The sequence below is a fragment of the Arabidopsis lyrata genome (assembly GCF_000004255.2).
Source record: "Arabidopsis lyrata subsp. lyrata unplaced genomic scaffold ARALYscaffold_2, whole genome shotgun sequence".
NCBI classification, from domain to species: Eukaryota; Viridiplantae; Streptophyta; class Magnoliopsida; order Brassicales; family Brassicaceae; genus Arabidopsis; species Arabidopsis lyrata.
In genome coordinates, this window is record NW_003302554.1 from 1,328,642 (window position 1) to 1,348,948 (window position 20,307).

At 34.5% G+C, this 20,307-nt stretch overlaps 5 protein-coding genes across 8 annotated transcripts; 1 reads left to right on the top strand and 4 right to left on the bottom strand.

Annotated features, from left to right (window-relative positions):
- Positions 1-223: 223 nt before the first annotated feature.
- On the bottom strand, positions 224-2,773 carry LOC9324052 (transcription factor bHLH125). Its single transcript, XM_021034023.1, has 3 exons — positions 2,115-2,773; positions 1,059-1,442; positions 224-533 (listed from the first exon to the last, which is right to left on the bottom strand). Exons 1-3 carry the CDS (start codon positions 2,427-2,429, stop codon positions 471-473), a joined length of 762 nt encoding a protein of 253 aa, XP_020889682.1. The 5' UTR covers positions 2,430-2,773; the 3' UTR covers positions 224-470.
- Positions 2,774-4,349: 1,576 nt separating this feature from the next.
- LOC110231147 lies at positions 4,350-5,008 on the bottom strand. The gene has a single exon (XM_021036132.1). It carries the CDS (start codon positions 4,974-4,976, stop codon positions 4,425-4,427), a length of 552 nt encoding a protein of 183 aa, XP_020891791.1. The 5' UTR covers positions 4,977-5,008; the 3' UTR covers positions 4,350-4,424.
- A 2,071-nt stretch (positions 5,009-7,079) lies between these two features.
- Positions 7,080-9,851, bottom strand: LOC9324053 (vegetative cell wall protein gp1). 2 transcript variants are annotated; one of them, XM_021034214.1, is made up of 2 exons: positions 9,372-9,459; positions 7,080-9,288 (listed from the first exon to the last, which is right to left on the bottom strand). In XM_021034214.1, exons 1-2 carry the CDS (start codon positions 9,376-9,378, stop codon positions 7,373-7,375), a joined length of 1,923 nt encoding a protein of 640 aa, XP_020889873.1. In that variant the 5' UTR covers positions 9,379-9,459; the 3' UTR covers positions 7,080-7,372. The 2 variants fall into 2 exon arrangements, with proteins under 2 accessions (XP_020889873.1, XP_020889872.1); XM_021034213.1 differs by having other exon boundaries at positions 7,080-9,851.
- Positions 9,852-12,427: 2,576 nt separating this feature from the next.
- LOC9324054 (probable aminotransferase ACS10) lies at positions 12,428-14,675 on the top strand. Its single transcript, XM_002886397.2, has 4 exons — positions 12,428-13,157; positions 13,247-13,360; positions 13,513-13,673; positions 13,753-14,675. The coding sequence occupies exons 1-4, from the start codon at positions 12,621-12,623 to the stop codon at positions 14,612-14,614; spliced, it is 1,674 nt and encodes a 557-aa protein (XP_002886443.1). The 5' UTR covers positions 12,428-12,620; the 3' UTR covers positions 14,615-14,675.
- An 8-nt stretch (positions 14,676-14,683) lies between these two features.
- LOC9322510 (probable LRR receptor-like serine/threonine-protein kinase At1g12460) lies at positions 14,684-18,127 on the bottom strand. Of its 3 annotated transcripts, none has more exons than XM_021034211.1 (3): positions 16,650-18,127; positions 16,388-16,562; positions 14,684-16,293 (listed from the first exon to the last, which is right to left on the bottom strand). In XM_021034211.1, the coding sequence occupies exons 1-3, from the start codon at positions 17,548-17,550 to the stop codon at positions 14,790-14,792; spliced, it is 2,580 nt and encodes an 859-aa protein (XP_020889870.1). In that variant the 5' UTR covers positions 17,551-18,127; the 3' UTR covers positions 14,684-14,789. The 3 variants fall into 3 exon arrangements, with proteins under 3 accessions (XP_020889870.1, XP_020889871.1, XP_020889869.1); XM_021034212.1 differs by having other exon boundaries at positions 16,388-17,006; positions 17,226-18,126; XM_021034210.1 differs by having other exon boundaries at positions 16,388-18,126.
- Positions 18,128-20,307: the final 2,180 nt, after the last annotated feature.

Genomic DNA, 20,307 nt, shown 5'->3' on the forward strand with positions numbered 1-20,307 from the left:
ATGCATGTCTATCGAAAACGGCGCGCGGGGGAGGAGATGATTGAAGAAATTGGAGATGTTTTTTCCTATATGAGAGATTAGATATACGTACAGACCCTTATAACGATCATAATCTTTTGGTGTAACAAGGTATTCTTTACCTTGGGATATATTTCTTATTGTAATACTACTAATTAAAATGAAATATAGCATAATTAGAATGTCAATTGTTTATATTTTGCCGGGAAGAAGATTATACGATCGATGCCAAGAAAAATAAGCATTATTTTACAAAAAGAAAAGAAAAGAAAAACAAGCATTAGTTTGTAACCTTAACTCTAAGCACTCAACAGTAAGCCGAAACACTAAAACAACATGATCTTAGTATCTAACAACTCAAATAATACATACATTGAAATTCAGTAAAATTCCAATTTAAAGTCGCGCACTTTTGCATTTTTCATATCAACTATATTTCTTCTTGTACATGGCTACATATTCATTATTTTATCCTTAAGCTCCAATATATTGATCTTTTTGCCATCATCCTCCATCTGAAAATTTGAAACCATGATATATTAATGCCTATACACAAGAATAATGAAATGATGATTAATTATTCTATCAAGATTTATGGCCATATAGCGTATTATTACTAATGATATATTATATATTACTATCCAACTCCAAATTCAATGCGTAGTTTATTAACATATATAATTGAATCATGGAAAGAATGTTATAAGAGGTAATAGGAACTTCTCTGTTGTTTTTTTTGAACAATTAGGAAAAAATATTGCAATTTTTTCTTTAGAAAATCAAGCCCGGAAATGGTCAAATACTACAAAAAAAATTGTATAGAAGTTAGTAATTTGAGTTTAAATTTTCTAATACTAATTTCATGTAAGTATATTCGTCATATTTCCACAATTGGTTTTAGAAAACCAGAAAATTATAATCTGTATAACAAATTAAATGGTATCAGAGCTGAAAATGATATAAGCAATTACGATAAACCCAATGTTTTGTAATATTATTTCATAACTTTTTCTGTTTATAGTTTTTAGTAATAATTTTACCTGAGAAACAATGGTGTGCATGAATCTCTGTTGCCGTCTAGTTGAGAGGCAACTAACTACACTGAGCCTTTGTTCTTGAGCTAACATTTGAAGAACACTCGAGAGACCAGACTTGTTTCGTCCGAGACAACAACTCATGATGATCTCAACACCAACCAAACAAGGCGTGACCACAACTGTAATGTGTTTGTCTCCTACACATGAGCAGCTTGATGATAATGTTGATGTTGATGATAAGCTACTCGTGCATTCCTCTATAGTAGTTGTGCCCCGTATGGATTTTTTAATCTGATTTCTCTTTTCGTTGAGTTCTTTGATCTTGGTTTGTAAGTCTTTGATGTAGTTCACTGCCTGGAAAATGTGATCTGATGTCGAGCGTTTACCCTGTATTAAATGATATGTTCATGCTCAGAACAAGTAACTAGTATTTATTTGATTCAAGGGCTATAATCACATGAAAACCATGAAAGCCTGTTGCTAAGAAAAAGGTAGAGTAATTGGATATATTTACTAATGTTAATTAGGAAAAAATAATTAGCTCATCAGTTTGAGAGGATGTTCCTTGATGTGGTATCCAAATTCGAGTTTGTCTAAAATTCAATTTATATTATATTTTAGATATTTAACGCGGATATAAATTTTACTGTGATTTGTTTAAACCATCAAATAAGTTATACATATACGTAAATCAATGTAAATAATTATTTAAGAGTTTACTATTGTGAAAACTTATACGAATGTGTAAATTTATTTACTTCTATATATAAAGTGGTACCACAATATATAACGGAAGACTTAAATATGTATAAATTTATGTAAAAAGTAAAAAGTATATATGAAAGCATGAATGAGAGAATAGTTTGTAAAATCTTTCAACACTAAGGTTCTATATATATATTCCATTTCAATGGAAAGAAAACTGCTCGTTTGCACTTTAAAAATGAAATGGTTTTGTAATTAGTAAGTAATTAAGGGATATATATATGTAGATATAAAATATAAAGTAATTCTTTAGCTAATCAAAATAAAATATCTCCTACTAGATAATTAAGTTACCTGGATATATTGAAATGGCAAGAGAGTCCTTAGACTTTTGAAAAGAGATGAAACTTCTTGTCTTCTTTGCCTTTCAATGTCTCTATGTTTCACCTTCTTGCTTTCCCGATCATCATCATTCTTGTTGGCTTCATTCGCGCCATATGTATCACACAAACTTCGTTTCTTATTGCTTCCACCAATTTTGTTTGTGATCGGATTGCAAACATCATTGTTTTGGTATGATATAAAAGGCGAAAGAAGAAAAGAATCAGAAAATAGTAATCCATCTTCGTAGGTTGAATCAGGCATAAACATTGAATGAACAAAATCCATTAGAATTTGATATCTATGACTACTTTTTGGTTTGATTTTTGTTGTAGTGTTGTGACTTTCTGACTTGTGAGTCTCTTTATACTTGTCTCCAAGATTTGTTTCTTCTTCCTCTTTAATTGGACAGATGTGGTGATAGGTTAGTGATCGATCTCGAAGAAACTAAAATCTCCATAAAATATGAGTAGTTGGGATTAAATTAAAGATGATAGTAATAAATCAATAATAATACTAGTATTAAATTAAACTTTGCGCTGTTCATTTAGTGGCCATTTAATAATCACGTCAAATAAGAATGGGAACATATGTTTTAAATGTGCTTGAACATATACATCTCACCTTCATTACACACCACCTAAATTTTCAACTCCAATAAATTTTAGTTGCACAATAATTCGTATTCCATGAAATACAGATGTTTTACACTTAAACATTTTGTTTCATATAAATATATATTTTATAAAATTCTATGAAAAATTAGATAATGTTATTCAAGCTTATTTCGATGGAAATTAAACTAATTAAGTTTATTTTCGATGGTGATGGACAATTTTTTAATTAGATTAGCGTGAGAATATGTGTTCAGACTCTAATACCATATTGATTTTCATGAGTTCCAACTCAAAATTAGTTGGCAATAACTAGATTAAATAACACTCCATTCAATCTTTTATATAAGATGTTTTGCAAATTTTGGTTAATTTATTTTATTTGATTTTTTTTAAAAGTTTTTAGCAATACATATATTTATTAAATATTTTATGACTATTTAAATTCTGTAATAGTTTTATTAATTGGTTGAATTAAGTTTTTCTATATATTAAATAAATGTTTCTTAATCTCCTTGTTTTTCGTCAAAAATTTTATATAAGGAAACGGAGGGAGTATCATTTATATACTAAGTAAGTACTTTCCATTCTTTTCGATCTTAAACTTTTCTCCACAAAATGTTAACATGTACAGTATTTAATTTGGTTATTGACTATTCACTTGAATTTTCAAGCATCATTTATATATAAGTTATATTCCCTCCGCTTCACAAAGAATGTCCTTTTAAAGTTTTATTTTTGTTTCACAAAGAATGTTGTTTTAAATTTTCAATATTTTTAATGATTATCTTTAATGTATTGATAAAAGGTATAGAAGAAATTTTAATAGTTTTTTTAGTATGTGTGAAAAATGTAGAATGATATCTTTGTAAAACCGAAAGATATATACGAAATTTAAAGCTTTTTTGGTCGGAAAAATATTTTACAGCTTGAGTTCAGATTTGGCATCTAAGCTGAATATTTGGCTCGTGTAGCATGGATGGACCAAACATTTACTGTGTTTGGACGAAGACCGAAGATTATTACTATCTTTGTCCCATTTTATTAGATGTTTGGACTAAAAGCACAAAGATTAAGAAATAATAAATGTTTTTTCATTTATGAAACTTCAACCAATTGAAAAAGATACTGCATAATTAAAATAATTAAAAACTATTAAACTAATATAAATCATTCATTGAAATTAGAGAAAATCTTATACAATGGAACAAATGAAAAGGTTTAAAACATCTTATATATTGGGACAGAAAGAGTAATTTGTTTCAATTATTAGTGTATTGGTGTTGCTACCCATCGTTAATGTCATCTCTTCTTCATTTATTTTGAGTAGTTATGTCAAGGTTTCTATACTTTTTTTCCCCACATCTATGAATATAAGAAGATTGACATGTATTTATTATATACATGATAAGGTGTACTTAGGAGTTAGGACTAATATTCAATCAAATAAACTTTATTAACTCATTATTACTATGAAACTAAAATTATGATTCAAATATATAAAATAATTATTAGTTTTATCAAAGATTTTGAGGTTATCGACTTATGGCACATGTTTATATGTTTTTCATTACATATAAAACGAGCCATCAAGTTTTTTTTTTTTTTTTTTTTGTCGGCCAATTATCCATTAAGATAAAGCTTAGTACAAAGAGTTCATTACATATATTTAGTGATCCCAAGTGATAACGTAAGGAGAATTATTAGTTCTAGCTGCTTTTGCTAACGCATCCGCTAAAGAGTTAGCATTCCTAGCAACATGCTTAAAACTATAATGGTCTTTAGCTAGGGATATGATGTCATCAAGGTGCCTTTGAATCTCCAGAATCCCAGACTTTTTATTGCATGAAATGCCAACTTTCTCCAAGTAACGATATAAGGAAGCAGAATCGCCACTGAACACCACATGTTTGTAGTTGAGACGCTTGATTTGAAAGACAGCTTGTGATAGTGCTATAGCTTCAGCTTCAAGAACTGAGTTGGTAGGATCTATGGCTGAGGAGCCTTTCAGCAGCTTACGACCTTGTGCATCAGTGAGGATCCATCCAATGCCAGCATTCCTATTAGAGTCAATCCAAGAGGCATCAACATAACAATACAGAGAAGATTGTGAATGTAGTTCTTCTTGAGAATTATATTGAGCATTCTTCTTCTCTAGTAATTTGCCAGGATCTTGAATAGCAGAAATGGTATGGATGTCTTTCCATAGAGAAAAATCCATGCCATCAAGTTTAAGTCGGCAGATACAAATAATGTGACAGTTTAGTTGAATTTTGGAGTTAATCTTATACTCTTTTCGTTTTTTTAATAAGTGATGTTTTAGGAGAATGCACGTAGATTAAGAAATTATTTAATTTTTGTTTATTTCTAAACTAAAACATCATTTATTATCTAATCAACCAATAAAAAACAATAAACAGAATATAAATCGTCAAAATCAATTAAAAAATAATTAATTTTTCATTGAAAACTGAAAACATCATCTCTATTTAAGAACAAAATTATAAGCTTAAAACATCAGTTATTAAACAATGGAGAAAGTACTAAAGAGAAAACATAAATCTTTTGTAAAGGTTTATTAGTAAAGTGAAAAGGAGATTAAGAAAGATTGTTGTATTTAATTAATAGTAATGACGCGCAATAATTAAGGAGTGTAATTGCAGATGATAACGTGGACACTCAAAAAACCATTAAATGGTTTGCAATAATTGTTAGTGAAGTAATTAATATATTAAATGTGGTCAGGATTAGGTCTGACATTTTGGTAACTGGGGTCCCTTTATTTGCATGTCCATTTTGATCTTCATGCACCTACAGAATCATAGATTTGTATGTGATCAGTGATGACGAATTAATGATATGATTTTATGATCATTAACATCAACATGGTTTTAATATTGATAAATTAAAGATCTAATCTGGTTAGGTTGTCCATTTTGATCTTCATGCAACTACAGAATCACAGTTTTGTAGATACTGACGAATTTATGAATATGAGATCATGAAGATGGTTTAAGTAAAATTCTGGTTAACTCAAACCGGAAATTCTGAACCGCTTTAAAATGTCTAAACCGAACTGAATTTAAAGTCCAAACTCACCTTTGTTGTTTCACTACGACATCTACAAAAAAAACCCAAAATTTGAAGTGGGCTCACAATTGGGCTGTGGATCAACTGGACCAGTTAGCCCAACATATTTATGGATTATTCACTTTTCGTTGGTTCAAAGTGATGTTAGAAAGTAGAAACTTCTCTTATCTGCTTTTTTTTTTTTTGGAGAAAAAACTTCTCTTAGAGCATGATTAAAGTCAAGCTCTTATAGAAATCTTAAGCTTTTCTTAACATTTAATGCAATATAATTTAATCAACTTTGTGCTTTAATGTTAAGAAACGTTTCTTAGCTAAGGAATGTTCCTTAGCTAAGAACCATGTTCTAAAAATTCCCGCCTATCCCGATTATTCCCCGCTTAATCGCTAGGTCCACCCTATCCGCTTCGATTAATGACTAATCATCTAAAGAAATCAGTTACCCGATTACTCTCCGTCTAATCCGATTACTTCTCGCCTAATCCGATTACTTCCCGCCTAATTTTACATATCCTGATTATTTTTAGAATAAAACATTTATGCTTTCTGTTATTTATGTTATAAATTGTATCTCATGTATGTTTTATTTTTTTAATTTGCAACTATTATTAAATTTTCTATAATTATAAATTTTATTTTTATGTTAATTTTTTTTTTCTAAGAACCATATTTTAAGAGCCTACCATTAATCACACAAAAATCTTAACTCAAAAATACTATCTCTTAACAATCACTTTTACACATATTTACTTAAATATTGCTAAGATATATTTCTAAGATACTACCAATAATGATGCTCTTATCTGCTTGAATCAGTTTTTGAGGACTTGGATGATTTCAGTGCTGATATAGCTCCGGTATCAACCAAGGAAGAGGCAGCTTACCATTTGAAGACCTTGAAAGAGCTTTGCGAACTCTCTGATTCAAGAACAGAGATGAAAAAGTAACAACATTACTTCCGAATGGAAAAACTTAAAGAGTTTAGAGATGATCGATGTGGATAGCAGAGGCAGTAAGAACAATCGGGCCACAACCACAATTTTTCATGAAGCTTAATGACTCAATGGAGAGCCTCTGGTGCATTATTATGGTATTAGCATAGTAATTGAGAGGACAGATCCAATAGGAATGGAGAAATAGAAAGATTGTTATATCATGTAAATACGTATTTTACATGAATCAGAGAGAACAACATTTCGTCTTTAGAAATTTATTGAGATGAGAAAAAAAAAAAAAAAAAAAAAAATCTCATCAAAATGATACTTCTCCAAGTTTTTCCAGAAACTACATAAATCCAAAATGAGGTACCAAAACATTACAAGTTACAGCCATTGCTACTAAACTTAACCGCGGAACATGGAACATGGAAACCGCGGAACATGGAACATGGAAACCGCGGAAGCAAGCAAATTTACCTTACACTACATAAAGAGAAACTACTGCAACTAAAATACAACAACAGAGCCAGAAATGAAGAACAGAGAGAGCCTTACTGAAGTTGTTCTTTTTCTGTTCCCTACCCGACTTTACTCAATCAACCTCGATTCCTTTTTGACGTTTTGGTTTGGTTGATGCTTTAGCTTTACTTTGCTTCACATTCTTCCTTCTTTTTGTACCATTCATCAGCCAGTCATCGTCGTCATCATCCTCACTAGGATCAGAATCTATGTATGAATCATCATCTTCTTCTTCGTCGTCATAATAGTAGACCTTTGGAGATGGTTTTTTGGGTGCTGATTTGGGTAAACCACTGACTGGGATTTTAGTCACTTCTGAGAATCCTATTGGATAGAAACCCCAACAGCAATAGTAACTATCTTCTTCAGTAACTGGCGGCGGAGAAGGAACCTTCACTGCCTGGTAAGCTCTCCTGCAGCTCTTAGTTTGGCATTTAAGCACCCTTTCCTCGTAAATGACGGGATACTCGTAAAGCACGTAGCAGTATGGACAAGTCGTCCAGAAACTCGGAACCTCCGGCTCAGAATCGGATCTTGCATCCCCACTCTTTGGAGTCTGTTCAGCAGTTGGGGTTTGGTTAAAAACCCGAGTTGGCTGAGAAACTGGCGCAGGCGCAGCCGGAGATGGAATAGTAGAGGCTGCTGGAACCGGAGAGGGAGTAGTAGAGACAGTAGGTGGCTGGAATGATTGTGCTGAATTGAAGACAGGAGGCAGTTGAGAAGGAGAACTAGAGGCTGCAGGCGGCTGAGAGGGACGGGTTGATTGAAATACCGGTGGTGGCTGAGACACTGGCAACGGCTTAGAGGTTGTAGGTGGCTGAGATACCGGCATTGGCTTAGAGGTATTGGGTGGCTGAGACACAAATTGCTTAGAGGCCGGAGGTGGCTGAGACACTGGGAATGGCTTAGAGGTTGGTGGGGGCTGAGAGATGGGGAATGACTTAGAGGCTGCTGGTGGCTGAGATGCTGGGAAAGGCCTAGCAGTCGATGATGGTTGAGACATCGAGAATGGCTTAGAGTTTGGTGTTGGTTGGGACACCGGGAATGGGTTAGAGGCCGGTTGTGGCTGAGACATGGAGAATGGCTTAGAGTTTGATGATAGCTGAGACACCGGAAATGGGTTAGAGTTTTGTGATGACTGAGAGACCGGCAATGGCTTTGACTTTTGTAATGACTGAGAAACCAGCAAAGGCTTAGACTTTTGCGATGACTGAATCACAGGGAATGGCTTAGAGTTTTGCGACTGAGACATCGGAAACGGTTTAGAGGTCGATGGTGGCTGAGACAATGGAAATGGGCTAGAGGTCGGTGGTGGCTGAGAAATTGGGAATGGCGGATGTGGCTTAGAAACAGGCTGCGGTTTAGAGACTGCATGTGACTGATTCGAGCGAGTCGGCTGAGATGCATGAGGTGAGTCAGAAACAGAAGGCAGCAGCGAGAGTTGAGCAGCTTCACTAGACCTACTAGATGACTGATACTGTCTAGCCGGCTCCGAATATTGCCATGGTACAGACTCAGACACCGGAGTAGGCTTAGACGCCCATGTCAAATCTGTTGAAGGAGTCCTATGAGAAGATCCCTCAAATGATCTACTAGGCGGCCGATCCGGCTCAGCAAAACGACGACTGGACTGAACCCTTTCAGTTGCATTGTTCAAATTAATCAACCTCTCTTCCTCCACTGGTCTTTTCCAATCACTACTCGAACCACTACTTTGCTCTTGACCAAACTGTTGCCTCCAAGATGCTTGTTGTTGCTCCTGCAATAACTGCTGATCAAATTGAGACCTTTGCTGCTGCTGCTGCTGCTGCTGGGACTGAGACTGAGTCTGAACAGCTTGAGCAAAATGTGGTTGATGAAGCTGAAATGGTAACTGCTGATTCTGAAACGACACCGTCTGGTTCTGATGTTGAGGTGATTGAGATTGTTGCTGATGATGTTGAGGAGATTGAGACTGAGATTGTGGCGTTTGATTGAAAAGCTGAAACCCTAATTGACCGAGTTGCCCAAATTGACTCAGATGCAATTCTCTATCATACAATGTCTTTCTAGAAGGATCAGAGAGAACATACCAAGCATCAGAGATTAACCTAAAAGCTTGTTCAGAATACGGAAACCGATTCCGACTCGGGTTAAGCAACACGGCAAGTCTACTGTACTGAGTCGCGACGAGTTCAGGGTTGTGAGTTAAACGAACGAGACGGAGCACGGCATACCAGTCGGGAAGATCGGAAGTGGTTCCTCTGATTCGTGATTCTCCGGCGATTAGAGTGTCGGCGACGGCCAGGATTAACTCGGCGTGGTCTACGAGTGAGTGATCGGCTTCGCATGCGCGAATCGCGTAGGTTTTTGAACCGTTTAAGTCGCCGCTTAAGAGTAGCTTCTCTGCTTGAGCTAGCATACGTTCAGCGTCTCCTCCTCCTCCGTTACCTCCGCCGCCGCCACCACCATGGTTCATCATTTTACACAGTCGGAGACTTTTTCTCCGTCGGAGAGAGAGAGAGAGAGAAAGATTTGATTTTTACTCAGTGGACGGCAAAGTGACTGACTTATTTTTATTGTTGTAAAGATTTATGTTTAGTTTTTTTTTTTTTTTTAATACCTTCTTTAATTAATTGATTAATAAATGCATTAATGACTAAATTTAGGAATTTAGGATCGAAATTGGTAAGAAATAAAAATTGACTATGTGAAAATTTTGATTTTTGTTTTTATTTGCAAAAAATATCTTAAATAAGGTGAAAAAGTGTACTGGTTTTTCTATATTTTCTCTACTTTTTTTTTTATTTCGTTAACAGGACATATTTTTTTTTAATATGATATGCTAATTTATATTTTTTTTCAATATGAATACAGGCTTAATTTAATGTTCAAAAAAATTCTTAATTAATAAAGTTGTTGAATTGAAGTTTAAGATCTAAAGTTTAAGCTATAAATAACATTAAGATCTAACAAAATAAATTTATACCATACTTCAATTTAAAGATGAATAATCAACTTTATAATTTTGTTACAATTGAGGTTTTTTGGTTTCAGTTTTAATAGTTTCTAAAGAAAATTGAAACTAAAAACGTTTGTAACTCTGATGGTCTGGTTCATCGGAACGATACCGTCTTTCAAAGGGCTACTGATTAATGAATTAACCTATGTCATTTAATTATGTAAGAAGCCCAAATATAGATTTCAAGACCCAAATGTATTTTGGTAAATTGTAGAACACAAAAACGGTTGGTCAAGTGATTGATTTTACATGGGTTCATTTTTAAGAATTAATAAAACATTGTAAATTTAAAAAGTCATCTTCCATTGGTTTTGCGAATTCGTTTTTTTTCGTGTAAAATGGTTCGGGTTTCTCGGTTTTCTGGTTGGTTAGGATTTTGAAAGTTAGCCAAAATTAATCGATTAAGACATCAGTTCGGTTCTGTAACCGGTTAGTTCGGTTATTTAGATTGTTACCAAATCAAACCGAACTACGAGGAAAATTTTGGTAAATTGGGTAATTTGGGTCTCTTAGAAACCAACTTACTTTGGTTATTTCGGTCAGCCGTTCAGTTTTCCGCTTTGGAACCGAATCAAATGGTTACCCGACTCTAATTTGTATGTTGTCTGATCTGTTTATATGCTAAAACCAAATCCGAACCAATTTGCACAAACTTCGGTTCGGTTTGGTTTCCCAGGGCTAGTTTTGTATATTGAGATTACGCACAAAGTCCTTCAATTTGATGAACAACGACAACCACGTCCTTAATGATACAAAAAAATAAAAAAATCAACAAGTACATCAATATAATATTGATCCCAGGCCCAACTTAAACATTCTTATTTTTCTTATAATTCCAGGCCCAATTACTTTGGAGAGATAGGCCCATAAGGTATATGATTCAGTCTCTTGCAATCTTGAGTTTCTTAAACTTTAACACATAAATAGGGTTTCATGTGGCTATGATTATTTCAAAAATGGAAGCAAGAAATGTATTTAAACGAAAGCACAAGTGAGGAGCCCCACATGATGATTCATGTTTTACATATAACGACTAAAACCGCAGCCAATCTCAACTTGAGGCTGAAACACAAACTAAGCCAGATCCATTTGGTCTACTTATCAACTTCTGTCTCTCATTTTGCAATGCCAACTGTTTCAAATACATTTGCTGATTTCTTTCACGAAAATAATTGTCATTTTATATCATATGTATAAAAGGATATCTCCTATAAGATTTGTGGCTTATGCTATTTTCGGGGAAATATGCAGACTTTATTCGATATAGCCTCTTTTTTGGTTGGACTATATAAATTTTCGACCATATATTAAAGAAGATGATATAGATTACTATCTACTAGCCAGTTGTTTCATATTTTAGCAGATTTGTGTTTTTTTTTTTCATTTACTTTGTCCACACAAAGAGAGCCTTATTTTATTATGTTCACCAGTTTTGTTAACTCTTGAAAACTAAAACTTCTCAATATTTTGATAGGACTAATTTTTAATTATTAATTTCCAGAATTTCATAATCCACAATTCAACATAACATTCGCCTTCCTCGATTTTGTGTTCCAATTTTTCCAAGCCTCACTTTACACCATTACTATGAACAAGTAATTATCATTATCATGTTAGCTAATTACCTTATTTATGTTTTAGTTAGCAACTAAAATATTCAAAATTACATTTCATATGTAAAAGAATAAAAAAAACATCAAGACCAGAGATTTGTTTACAATGTCAGGAATCTACTCAAATTATTTTAGATTCAGATTCAGTTAGTCAATAGTCAATACCACTCAACATTTCACTCATTCACCATCAAAACTATCCATTTGGACCGCACATCTAAAACATACAAATAACCTATTTTCTTACATATAAATCCAATTACATATCCCAAAAAAACACATATACATACAAATTAAATAATCACTTTTTCCAAGTTTATTAAATTATTATGAAACTTTAACAGAAAAAGACAGAAAAGTTTCCAGAGAATACAAAAACTTCAGGACCCAGTTAAAAAAGAAAAAGGATAATATAGTAATTTGCATATTTCCTCTCTCCCTCCAAAAAATCTCAACGACCCAAAAACGAGCGTACGAAATAAAACAGATCAGAAATTAAACAAAAATCCAAAAGGAAAAAAAAAAACAAATTCGAATTTTATTTCCTTTTAACCTAAAAATCAAAACTTTCTCTTTCTCTTTCAAATCTCTTCGCCGTCGGACTCAATAATCCGTTAACCCGACCCGATAAAAACCTTCAAAGAGGCTCCGATTTTGATTTTCAAACACTAAAAATATTATTAACCTAAAAACATGAGTTCACTACAATGACCCGTACCGAACCAAACCGGAGCCGGAGCTCCAATTCCGATTCCGATAAGAATTCCGGTAACGGCGGCGGAGGTAGAACCACGGCGATGAGGGTTATTGTTCCGTTACAAGGTGTGGTACAAGGTCGTGGTGGTTTATTCTTAGGCTCTGTGATTCCTTGTGCTTTCTTCTACTTTCTTCAGTTTTACCTAAAACGAAATCGGAAAAACGACGAATCCGATAATTCCGGTGAACAAAACTCCTCAGCTTCTTCTTCTTCTTCTCCAAATTCGGGTTTACCCGATCCGACCCGGTCACAATCCGCTGGTCATCTCACGGAGCTTACTGGTTTACCTCGTTCTCTTTCTCGGATTCTTCTCTCGCCGAGAAATTCCGGTGGAGCTGTTTCGGTTTCGGGTCGGGTTAATTGTGTACTCAAAGGTGGAGATTCTTCGCCTTACTACGTTGGTCAAAAACGGGTCGAGGAAGATCCGTATGATGAGTTGGGTAACCCGTACGGAGTTATCCAACTTGGTTTATCTCAAAACACCAAGGTTTGGATCATAATTTCTTCAAAAAAAAAACAAATTGAATTTTTTTGTGATTTTTATGGATTTGACTGTTCTCTTTCTTCTTACAATAGTTGAGTTTGGATGATTGGGTTTTGGAGAATCCAAAAGAAGCAATTTCAGATGGATTGAGTATTAGTGGCATTGCTTCTTATGAGCCTTCTGATGGACTTTTGGAACTGAAAATGGTTTGTTCTCTCTTACCCTAAACTTTTTTTCCATTAATCTTGTTCATTGGAGTGTTTTGAGACATCTTTTGAATCTTCTTGAGATGTTTTCATGTGTTTTGTTTGAGGATCTGTATGTGTTCTTGAGAGAAGTTTTCTGGATTATATGATAGGCTGTGGCAGGATTTATGTCTGAAGCAACCAAAAATTCGGTGTCTTTCGATCCATCACAGTTAGTGTTAACTTCTGGTGCATCATCTGCTATTGAGATTCTTTCCTTCTGCTTAGCTGATTCAGGAAACGCCTTCCTTGTTCCAACTCCGTGTTCCCCCGGGTATAACTTTATGTCTATACTGTTTGACCCGATGCTAATGCTACGAGAGATACTGAATGGGGACATTCTTTTTTTGCAGATATGATGGGGATGTTAAATGGCGAACAGGAGTTGACATTATACACGTTCCTTGTAGAAGTGCGGATAATTTCAATATGTCGATGGTCGTGCTTGATCGAGCATTCTATCAAGCCAAGAAACGAGGTGTCAGAATCCGAGGCATTATAATCTCGAATCCTTCGAATCCCATGGGAAGCCTACTGAGCAGAGAGAATCTCTATGCGCTTTTGGACTTTGCCCGTGAGAGGAACATTCATATAATCTCAAACGAAATCTTCGCTGGGTCAGTCCACGGAGAAGAAGGAGAGTTTGTTAGCATGGCTGAAATAGTTGACACGGAAGAGAATATCGACAGAGAAAGAGTTCATATCGTGTATGACCTCTCGAAAGACTTGTCTTTCCCGGGACTTAGATCCGCTGCTATCTACTCGTTCAACGAAAGTGTTTTATCCGCTTCAAGAAAGCTCACGACGCTCTCACCTGTCTCATCGCCAACCCAACATTTGCTGATATCGGCAATCTCCAATCCAAAGAATGTTCAGAGACTTGTGAAAACCAACAGGCAGAGATTGCAGAGTATCTACATGGAATTCGTGAAGGGGTTGAAAGAGTTAGGGATCGAGTGCACAAAAAGCAATGGAGGGTTCTACTGTTGGGCCGATATGCGAGGATTGATTTCATCTTACAGCGAAAAAGGCGAGATCGAGCTGTGGAACAAGCTCTTGAACATTGGCAAGATCAATGTCATACCTGGATCTTGTTGTCACTGTATCGAACCAGGATGGTTCCGTATCTGTTTCAGTAATTTGTCTGAGAGAGATGTGCCTGTAGTTATGAACCGCATTAGAAAAGTTTGTCAAACATGTAAATCTCAAAATTGATTCTGCAATTTGATTATTTGGTTTGTTCTGATGACAATACCAATCCAGGATCGGTTTAAGGTTAGAGAAGACCCGGTCAATAGAACTTTTACCAATTTTAGCAACAAAACTGACAAGTCACAAAAGAATGAAGTAAACACTGCACAATATCTCTGCAAAAACTAAACGAATTCTCTCAGGATTCCATTCCATTTCTGATCAATTCAAGAACCTGCACAACCTCTGCCATGCTGGGTCTCTTCAATGGATTCTCTGTCGTGCAAAGCAGACCTAATTTCATCACTTGAATCAGCTCATTCTCTTCAAACCCTATCAATCTACTGTCAAAACAATCAGAAGCCGACCCTGTCTCCAACAAATCCCTCACATGATCCCTTAAGATCAAAACCTCGTTTTCGGATGGCGACTCCACCGGTTTTCTACCTGTAACAAGCTCAAGAAGAACTACACCGTAGCTATAAACATCACATTTATCACTCACTCTCAAACTCTGAGCTAGCTCTGGAGCTATGTATCCAACCGCATTGTGGAACTTCTTCAAATTGAAGCTGTTCAAAACCGGAAGAAACTTTTCCAAACCGTAATCTGATAGCTTTGCCTCGTATCCTTCATCAAGGAGAATGTTGGTAGACTTTATATTGAGATGAAGAATCGCGGGTTTACAATCGTTGTGAAGAAAAGAAAGCGCCTTTGCGGTTCCTACTGCTATTTGGAATCTTCTATGCCAATCTAACTCGGTGTTTCCATGGCTGCTGCTGCTACTGCTGGTTCTATGAGAGATTCTCGGGTGTAGATTATCATAAAGGCTTCCGTTTGTGACAAATTCAGAAAGAATTAACTGCATTGTCGAGGAAAAGTAGTAACCTTGAAAAGAAGCAAGATTCGGGTGACTTAAACTTCCAAGCCTTCCGATTTCTTGCTCAAACTCTTCTTGGCTTCTGATTCTTCCTAGAGTCTCGAGCTTTTTCACTGCAATGGAAACCCCGCCTTCGAAAGATGCTCTATAAACCACTCCAACTGATCCAATACCGATAATGTTATCCTTGTCGAGTAATGCTTTTGTACCCGCCTCCCAATCTTCATACTTTGAAGGCAAACTTTTGCTGAATAGAACAAGTTTCCCGAATGTTACACCACCATTACCAGATTCCGTTGACGCCTGTGTGGGTGTTGTGTTATCAAAAGTGACTATTTCTTCTTCAGGCTTTTTCCGTCTTTTACGAGCCCTAAGGTTCAAAACAAGCACTAGACAGATACCAGCCAAGATCGCAGCAGCAGCGATGATAACAATGATAACAGAGGTGCTTAGAGCTTTGGTTTTTCTTGATCTTGATCCAGTTCTGAGAGCATTGCACGGTGTTTCAAGAGGATCACCGCAGAGGAAAGGGTTGTTGGAAAACGAAGAAGCTCCCGAAGCTTGAATCTTTGGAATAATGCCGGAGAGGTTGTTGTAAGAAACATTGAAATGTGTCAGTCTATTCAAATTCCTGAGAGAAGACGGGATAGGACCAGAAAGCAAATTCTCTGAAAGATCGAGGAACTGGATTCTCGAGAGGTTCCCAAGATTAGGCGGAATGCTTCCACTGATTCGGTTCCGATGCAGATCAAGGATCTCTAAGTTTGTTAAGTTCAATAGATTCTTAGGGATCTCTCCTTCTAAAGCATTCCCAGAAACATCTCTACAACAAACAACAAAGATTAACAAACAAAAAAGTGAGATCAAGAAATCGAACACTCGCTAAATATCGGCATAGAAGAGATTCAAAGACTCACAGTTCAAGAAGTAGTCTGCAATTTGATAAATCCTCTGGTATTTCACCAATGAGATTGAGATTATGCAAATTCAAAACCTGTAGATACTCAAGATTTCCGAGCTCGAGCGGTATCTTCCCATCTATAAAGTTATCGCCTAATCTGATCACAGAGAGCTTCTCCATCTTCCCCATACCTGCAGGTACACTCCCATTGAGCTTATTCGATTCCAGGTCCAAAAGCTTAAGACTTTTGCATCCGGTTATACCGCTAGGTACATTACCCGTTAACTCATTCGAAGAAGCATCCAAAAACTCCAAACTTTCACTACAATCAACAATCTCACCAATCTCCCCGGTAAACCGGTTTCCAGACACATTGAAATAAGTTATGTTCTTGAATCCAAGAACCTCGAAAGACCCTACTCCATCGAAAGAATTGCTTCCTATATCCACATGGCTCAATCTCTTGCACTTCAATATCTCCTCAAACACATCACCAGACAACACATTTCTTCTAACGGATACAAACTCAAGAACCGGAATATCGCAGATTCGAGGCAACAAACCGGTAATGCCATTGTAAGAGAAATCGAAGCCGATGAGATTGTTACAGTTTACGATTGATTCCGGGATAGATCCTGAGAGATTGTTATGAGACAATGAAACAAACTTGGTCTTGAAGCAGAATTTAAACAGAGAACTCGGAATCTCTCCAAAGAAACCATTTTTCGACAAATCCAAGAACCTTAAATTAGGCAAATCACCGATAAATTCAGGAATCGAACCAGACAATGCATTGGAACTAACATTGATCTTCCATAAAGTCTGTAACTTTGAGTAATCCAACGGTAACTTACCTGTAAAACTGTTGCCAAACAGAGTCAAAACCCTTAAAGAAGTTAAACCAGACAATGCCGGCGTTAGGGTTCCGGCGAGACTTGTGTTCCAAAGAACGATCTTTTCGACGAATCCTTCTCGGTTACAAGATACACCATTGAAGCTATTACAAAGATCAGCATTAGAGACCCAAGAAGCTAAACTGTTGTACGGATCATCGTTGATGTTGTCTTTGAATTGAAGTAGAATCTCTCGTTCGGTAATAATAGAAACCGAGAAACTCGGAGAAGATGTAATAATGTAAACGAATGTGAACATTACCCAAATCAATTTCCCAATTTGCATTGTCGGTTATCGGATCCTAAACCGAACCCAAACCCGGTTCGAGACACTAGGCTATATCAGTAACATTTTCTTGAAATCGAAGAAGAAGAAGAAGATCAAAAGCATGAAGAAGTAGCTGCATTTGCCTTATATTGGCATCTTCAACGGCTAAAACCGACAAAAAAACAAAGTAATAAATAAAGAAGAAAAAAAAACTCGAGAAGAGAGTTTGAAGAATCAAGAAGAATCCATGATCAAGATTCAAGAAAGATAGAATAAGATCTGGGTATTATCAGTTATGAGTTTCCGAACCAAACCCATTAACTTCTTGACACAAGTCTATAGAGAAAGAGAGAGAGATTTGAGAGAAGATGAGTGCGTGGACAGTGTGCCTTGGCTGGAAAGTAAGCAAAGCAGGTGAAGCAATTTAATACTCTTTGTCTCTCTTCTGCAAAAGGTTTGGTTTTGTTTTTGTTTTTCTCTCTCTAAATACATCTGTGGCTTCCACCAAGTGAACAAGAACCACGTGCAAGCTCATGTGTGTGTAATTAAAGAGTGGGAGAAGAAGGTGTCTGTTTGTCTTGTACCATCAAGCATTTATTCTTTGTTGCCTACACCAATCAAACTTTCATAAATGTAATTCATATTTTTAGATGAAATGAATTTTTTTACTTTTATTCAATGACGATTTATGTAATAACTAGATCATGATCCGCACGTACCTGCGAGGTTCCATATTTTAAAAAATGTATTGTAATAAATTTTTAGTAAATATAGATTATTTTGTTGTTTTGGTGTTATATATTGTAGTATATAAATTATAATGTACCCAAAAAAGATGTAGAATGTTATTTATGTTGTTTACGACACAATAGCTAATGTTGTGAACCATATGTCAAATTTTGGAGTTTAAAACTGAAGAGTAGATTAGGAAAAATTTTAGATTGAAATATAATATAGGTTAGATTGATGATGTAAACAAATATATTTTATATAGTATTTATAACCCAACTCATATCAGTTGGTTATTAGTTTAATTTTCAGTTTCGTTTTAATTTAGCTTCTTAATATTTGATATTTGAAATAATAATGGTTTCAACAGTATTTTAAAATTTGTAACAACTTAGCGGTCGGACCGGGATCAAATTAAAACGGATTAATGGTTAGTTAGATTTTTATTAAACTTGTCAACTATCAAACCGTATATAAAACCGTTAAAAATGATCTAACAAATATAAATATTTAGAAGTTGACGTAATTTCGTTTGGTTTCTCCATATTCCATTATATCTTATACTCGTTCCCCAATTCATGTCGCATAAGAGAATACATTTCTAATATGAAACAAATTTATTAAATATAGATATTTTAAATTTATTTGATAAACTTGGTCCATAATTTTTTTGAACGAATCTTAACAAAATCTTAAAATGAAGAGAGGGTTTAATGTGAATAAATTTTAGATAATCATTTTGAATTAATTTTAATTAATGTGTAAATCTCTTAATTAAGATTAATTTTCCTAAATCTTTTTTTGTATCAATATTTTGAGAACATTCAGATTTTAACATTGTTGTTGCGTATATATATATATGTAGAAAGATTTGTTATTGCGTATTTATTGTGTACATATATTTGTTAAGGAAATGTTTTAAAAATCTCACCAAAAAAAAGGAAATGTTTTAAAATCTAATTAAACTACCTGTTTTTAAAAAGATATTTCAAAATATCATTTAAATTCTAATTAAAATGTAAAATATTTTAATCTTTCTTCAAATTTTTTAAAAAACCAATGGCATCCTATGTAATATTCTACAACTTAAAGGTTTTTTATTATCTAGTGATTCCCAATTAATAGTATAGATTTGATCATGTTTGTGATTCTATAGATTTTTTTGAATTATTTATGGATGATACGAAATGTAAATTTTATCAAAAATCTAAAAATATTATCTAATTAGAATTAGTTTTCAACTTAATAATGTTTCGCAAAAGAAGTCTAAAAAATCACTCAAAATGAGAGTATGTACTAGTAATATTTGTCCAATAATTCCTTTAGGTAAGAAACCATCAGAACATGTTAATAAATCTATATCTATAGTGCACTAAATTCGAAATTCATATTAAAAAAGGACCTTTGCTTGAACAAATAAAAAACTTCATTCCAAAGTTTCATGTCAAAAAAAAAGTTCAATTCCCTATTATGCCTTTTGTTGGAATTTTTATTTATAAATCTTTAATTTTTCCAAATACGGAATACTATTTATAATTAGGCACGAAAAATTCGTACCGAACCGCTTCATATCACATATGTAAACAACATTCCTAAGGAATGACTATTTTGAGTTTTAATTAAAAGTTGTTGACAAAAAAAAAACGCAATGAATAATCATATAAAGATCTAATATTATTGATTACACATACACATATGCATAAAAGAAATATCCATCATTTTGATATATTATATCGATATGTACATATTAAAATCACATGATCCTAAACTCCATAATCAAAAGAACTGAAACAAAATATAATCAAAACGAAACCGAGTGAATATCCGAACATTTAGAATACATGTCCAAAAGTTTTTAGAAATTTTCAATCCGGACTTCTGAATTTGTTAGAACAGAATACTAGTCTAAAAATCATAAATCATATACAAAAGTTTAGAATAGAAACTCTGAAATACTTAGAACACTAGAAAACAATTTAGACAAAACTTTATCTATAAAAAACTCAACTTTTTTCAACTAAATCACCAATTTATTTTCCCTAAGCA

Coding starts and splice junctions, on each gene's coding strand:
- LOC9324052 (XM_021034023.1), bottom strand. CDS start 2,429: ATGGATTTTGTTCATTCAATGTTTATGCCTGATTCAACCTACGAAGAT. Junction 1,443..2,114: donor TGCCATTTCAATATATCCAG/GTAACTTAATTA, acceptor CATTTAATACAG/GGTAAACGCTCGACATCAGA. Junction 534..1,058: donor TGCACACCATTGTTTCTCAG/GTAAAATTATTA, acceptor TCAAATTTTCAG/ATGGAGGATGATGGCAAAAA.
- LOC110231147 (XM_021036132.1), bottom strand. CDS start 4,976: ATGGATTTTTCTCTATGGAAAGACATCCATACCATTTCTGCTATTCAA.
- LOC9324053 (XM_021034213.1), bottom strand. CDS start 9,760: ATGATGAACCATGGTGGTGGCGGCGGCGGAGGTAACGGAGGAGGAGGA.
- LOC9324054 (XM_002886397.2), top strand. CDS start 12,621: ATGACCCGTACCGAACCAAACCGGAGCCGGAGCTCCAATTCCGATTCC. Junction 13,158..13,246: donor GTTTATCTCAAAACACCAAG/GTTTGGATCATA, acceptor TTCTTACAATAG/TTGAGTTTGGATGATTGGGT. Junction 13,674..13,752: donor CCAACTCCGTGTTCCCCCGG/GTATAACTTTAT, acceptor CTTTTTTTGCAG/ATATGATGGGGATGTTAAAT.
- LOC9322510 (XM_021034210.1), bottom strand. CDS start 17,550: ATGCAAATTGGGAAATTGATTTGGGTAATGTTCACATTCGTTTACATT. Junction 16,294..16,387: donor TGCAGACTACTTCTTGAACT/GTGAGTCTTTGA, acceptor TGTTTGTTGTAG/AGATGTTTCTGGGAATGCTT.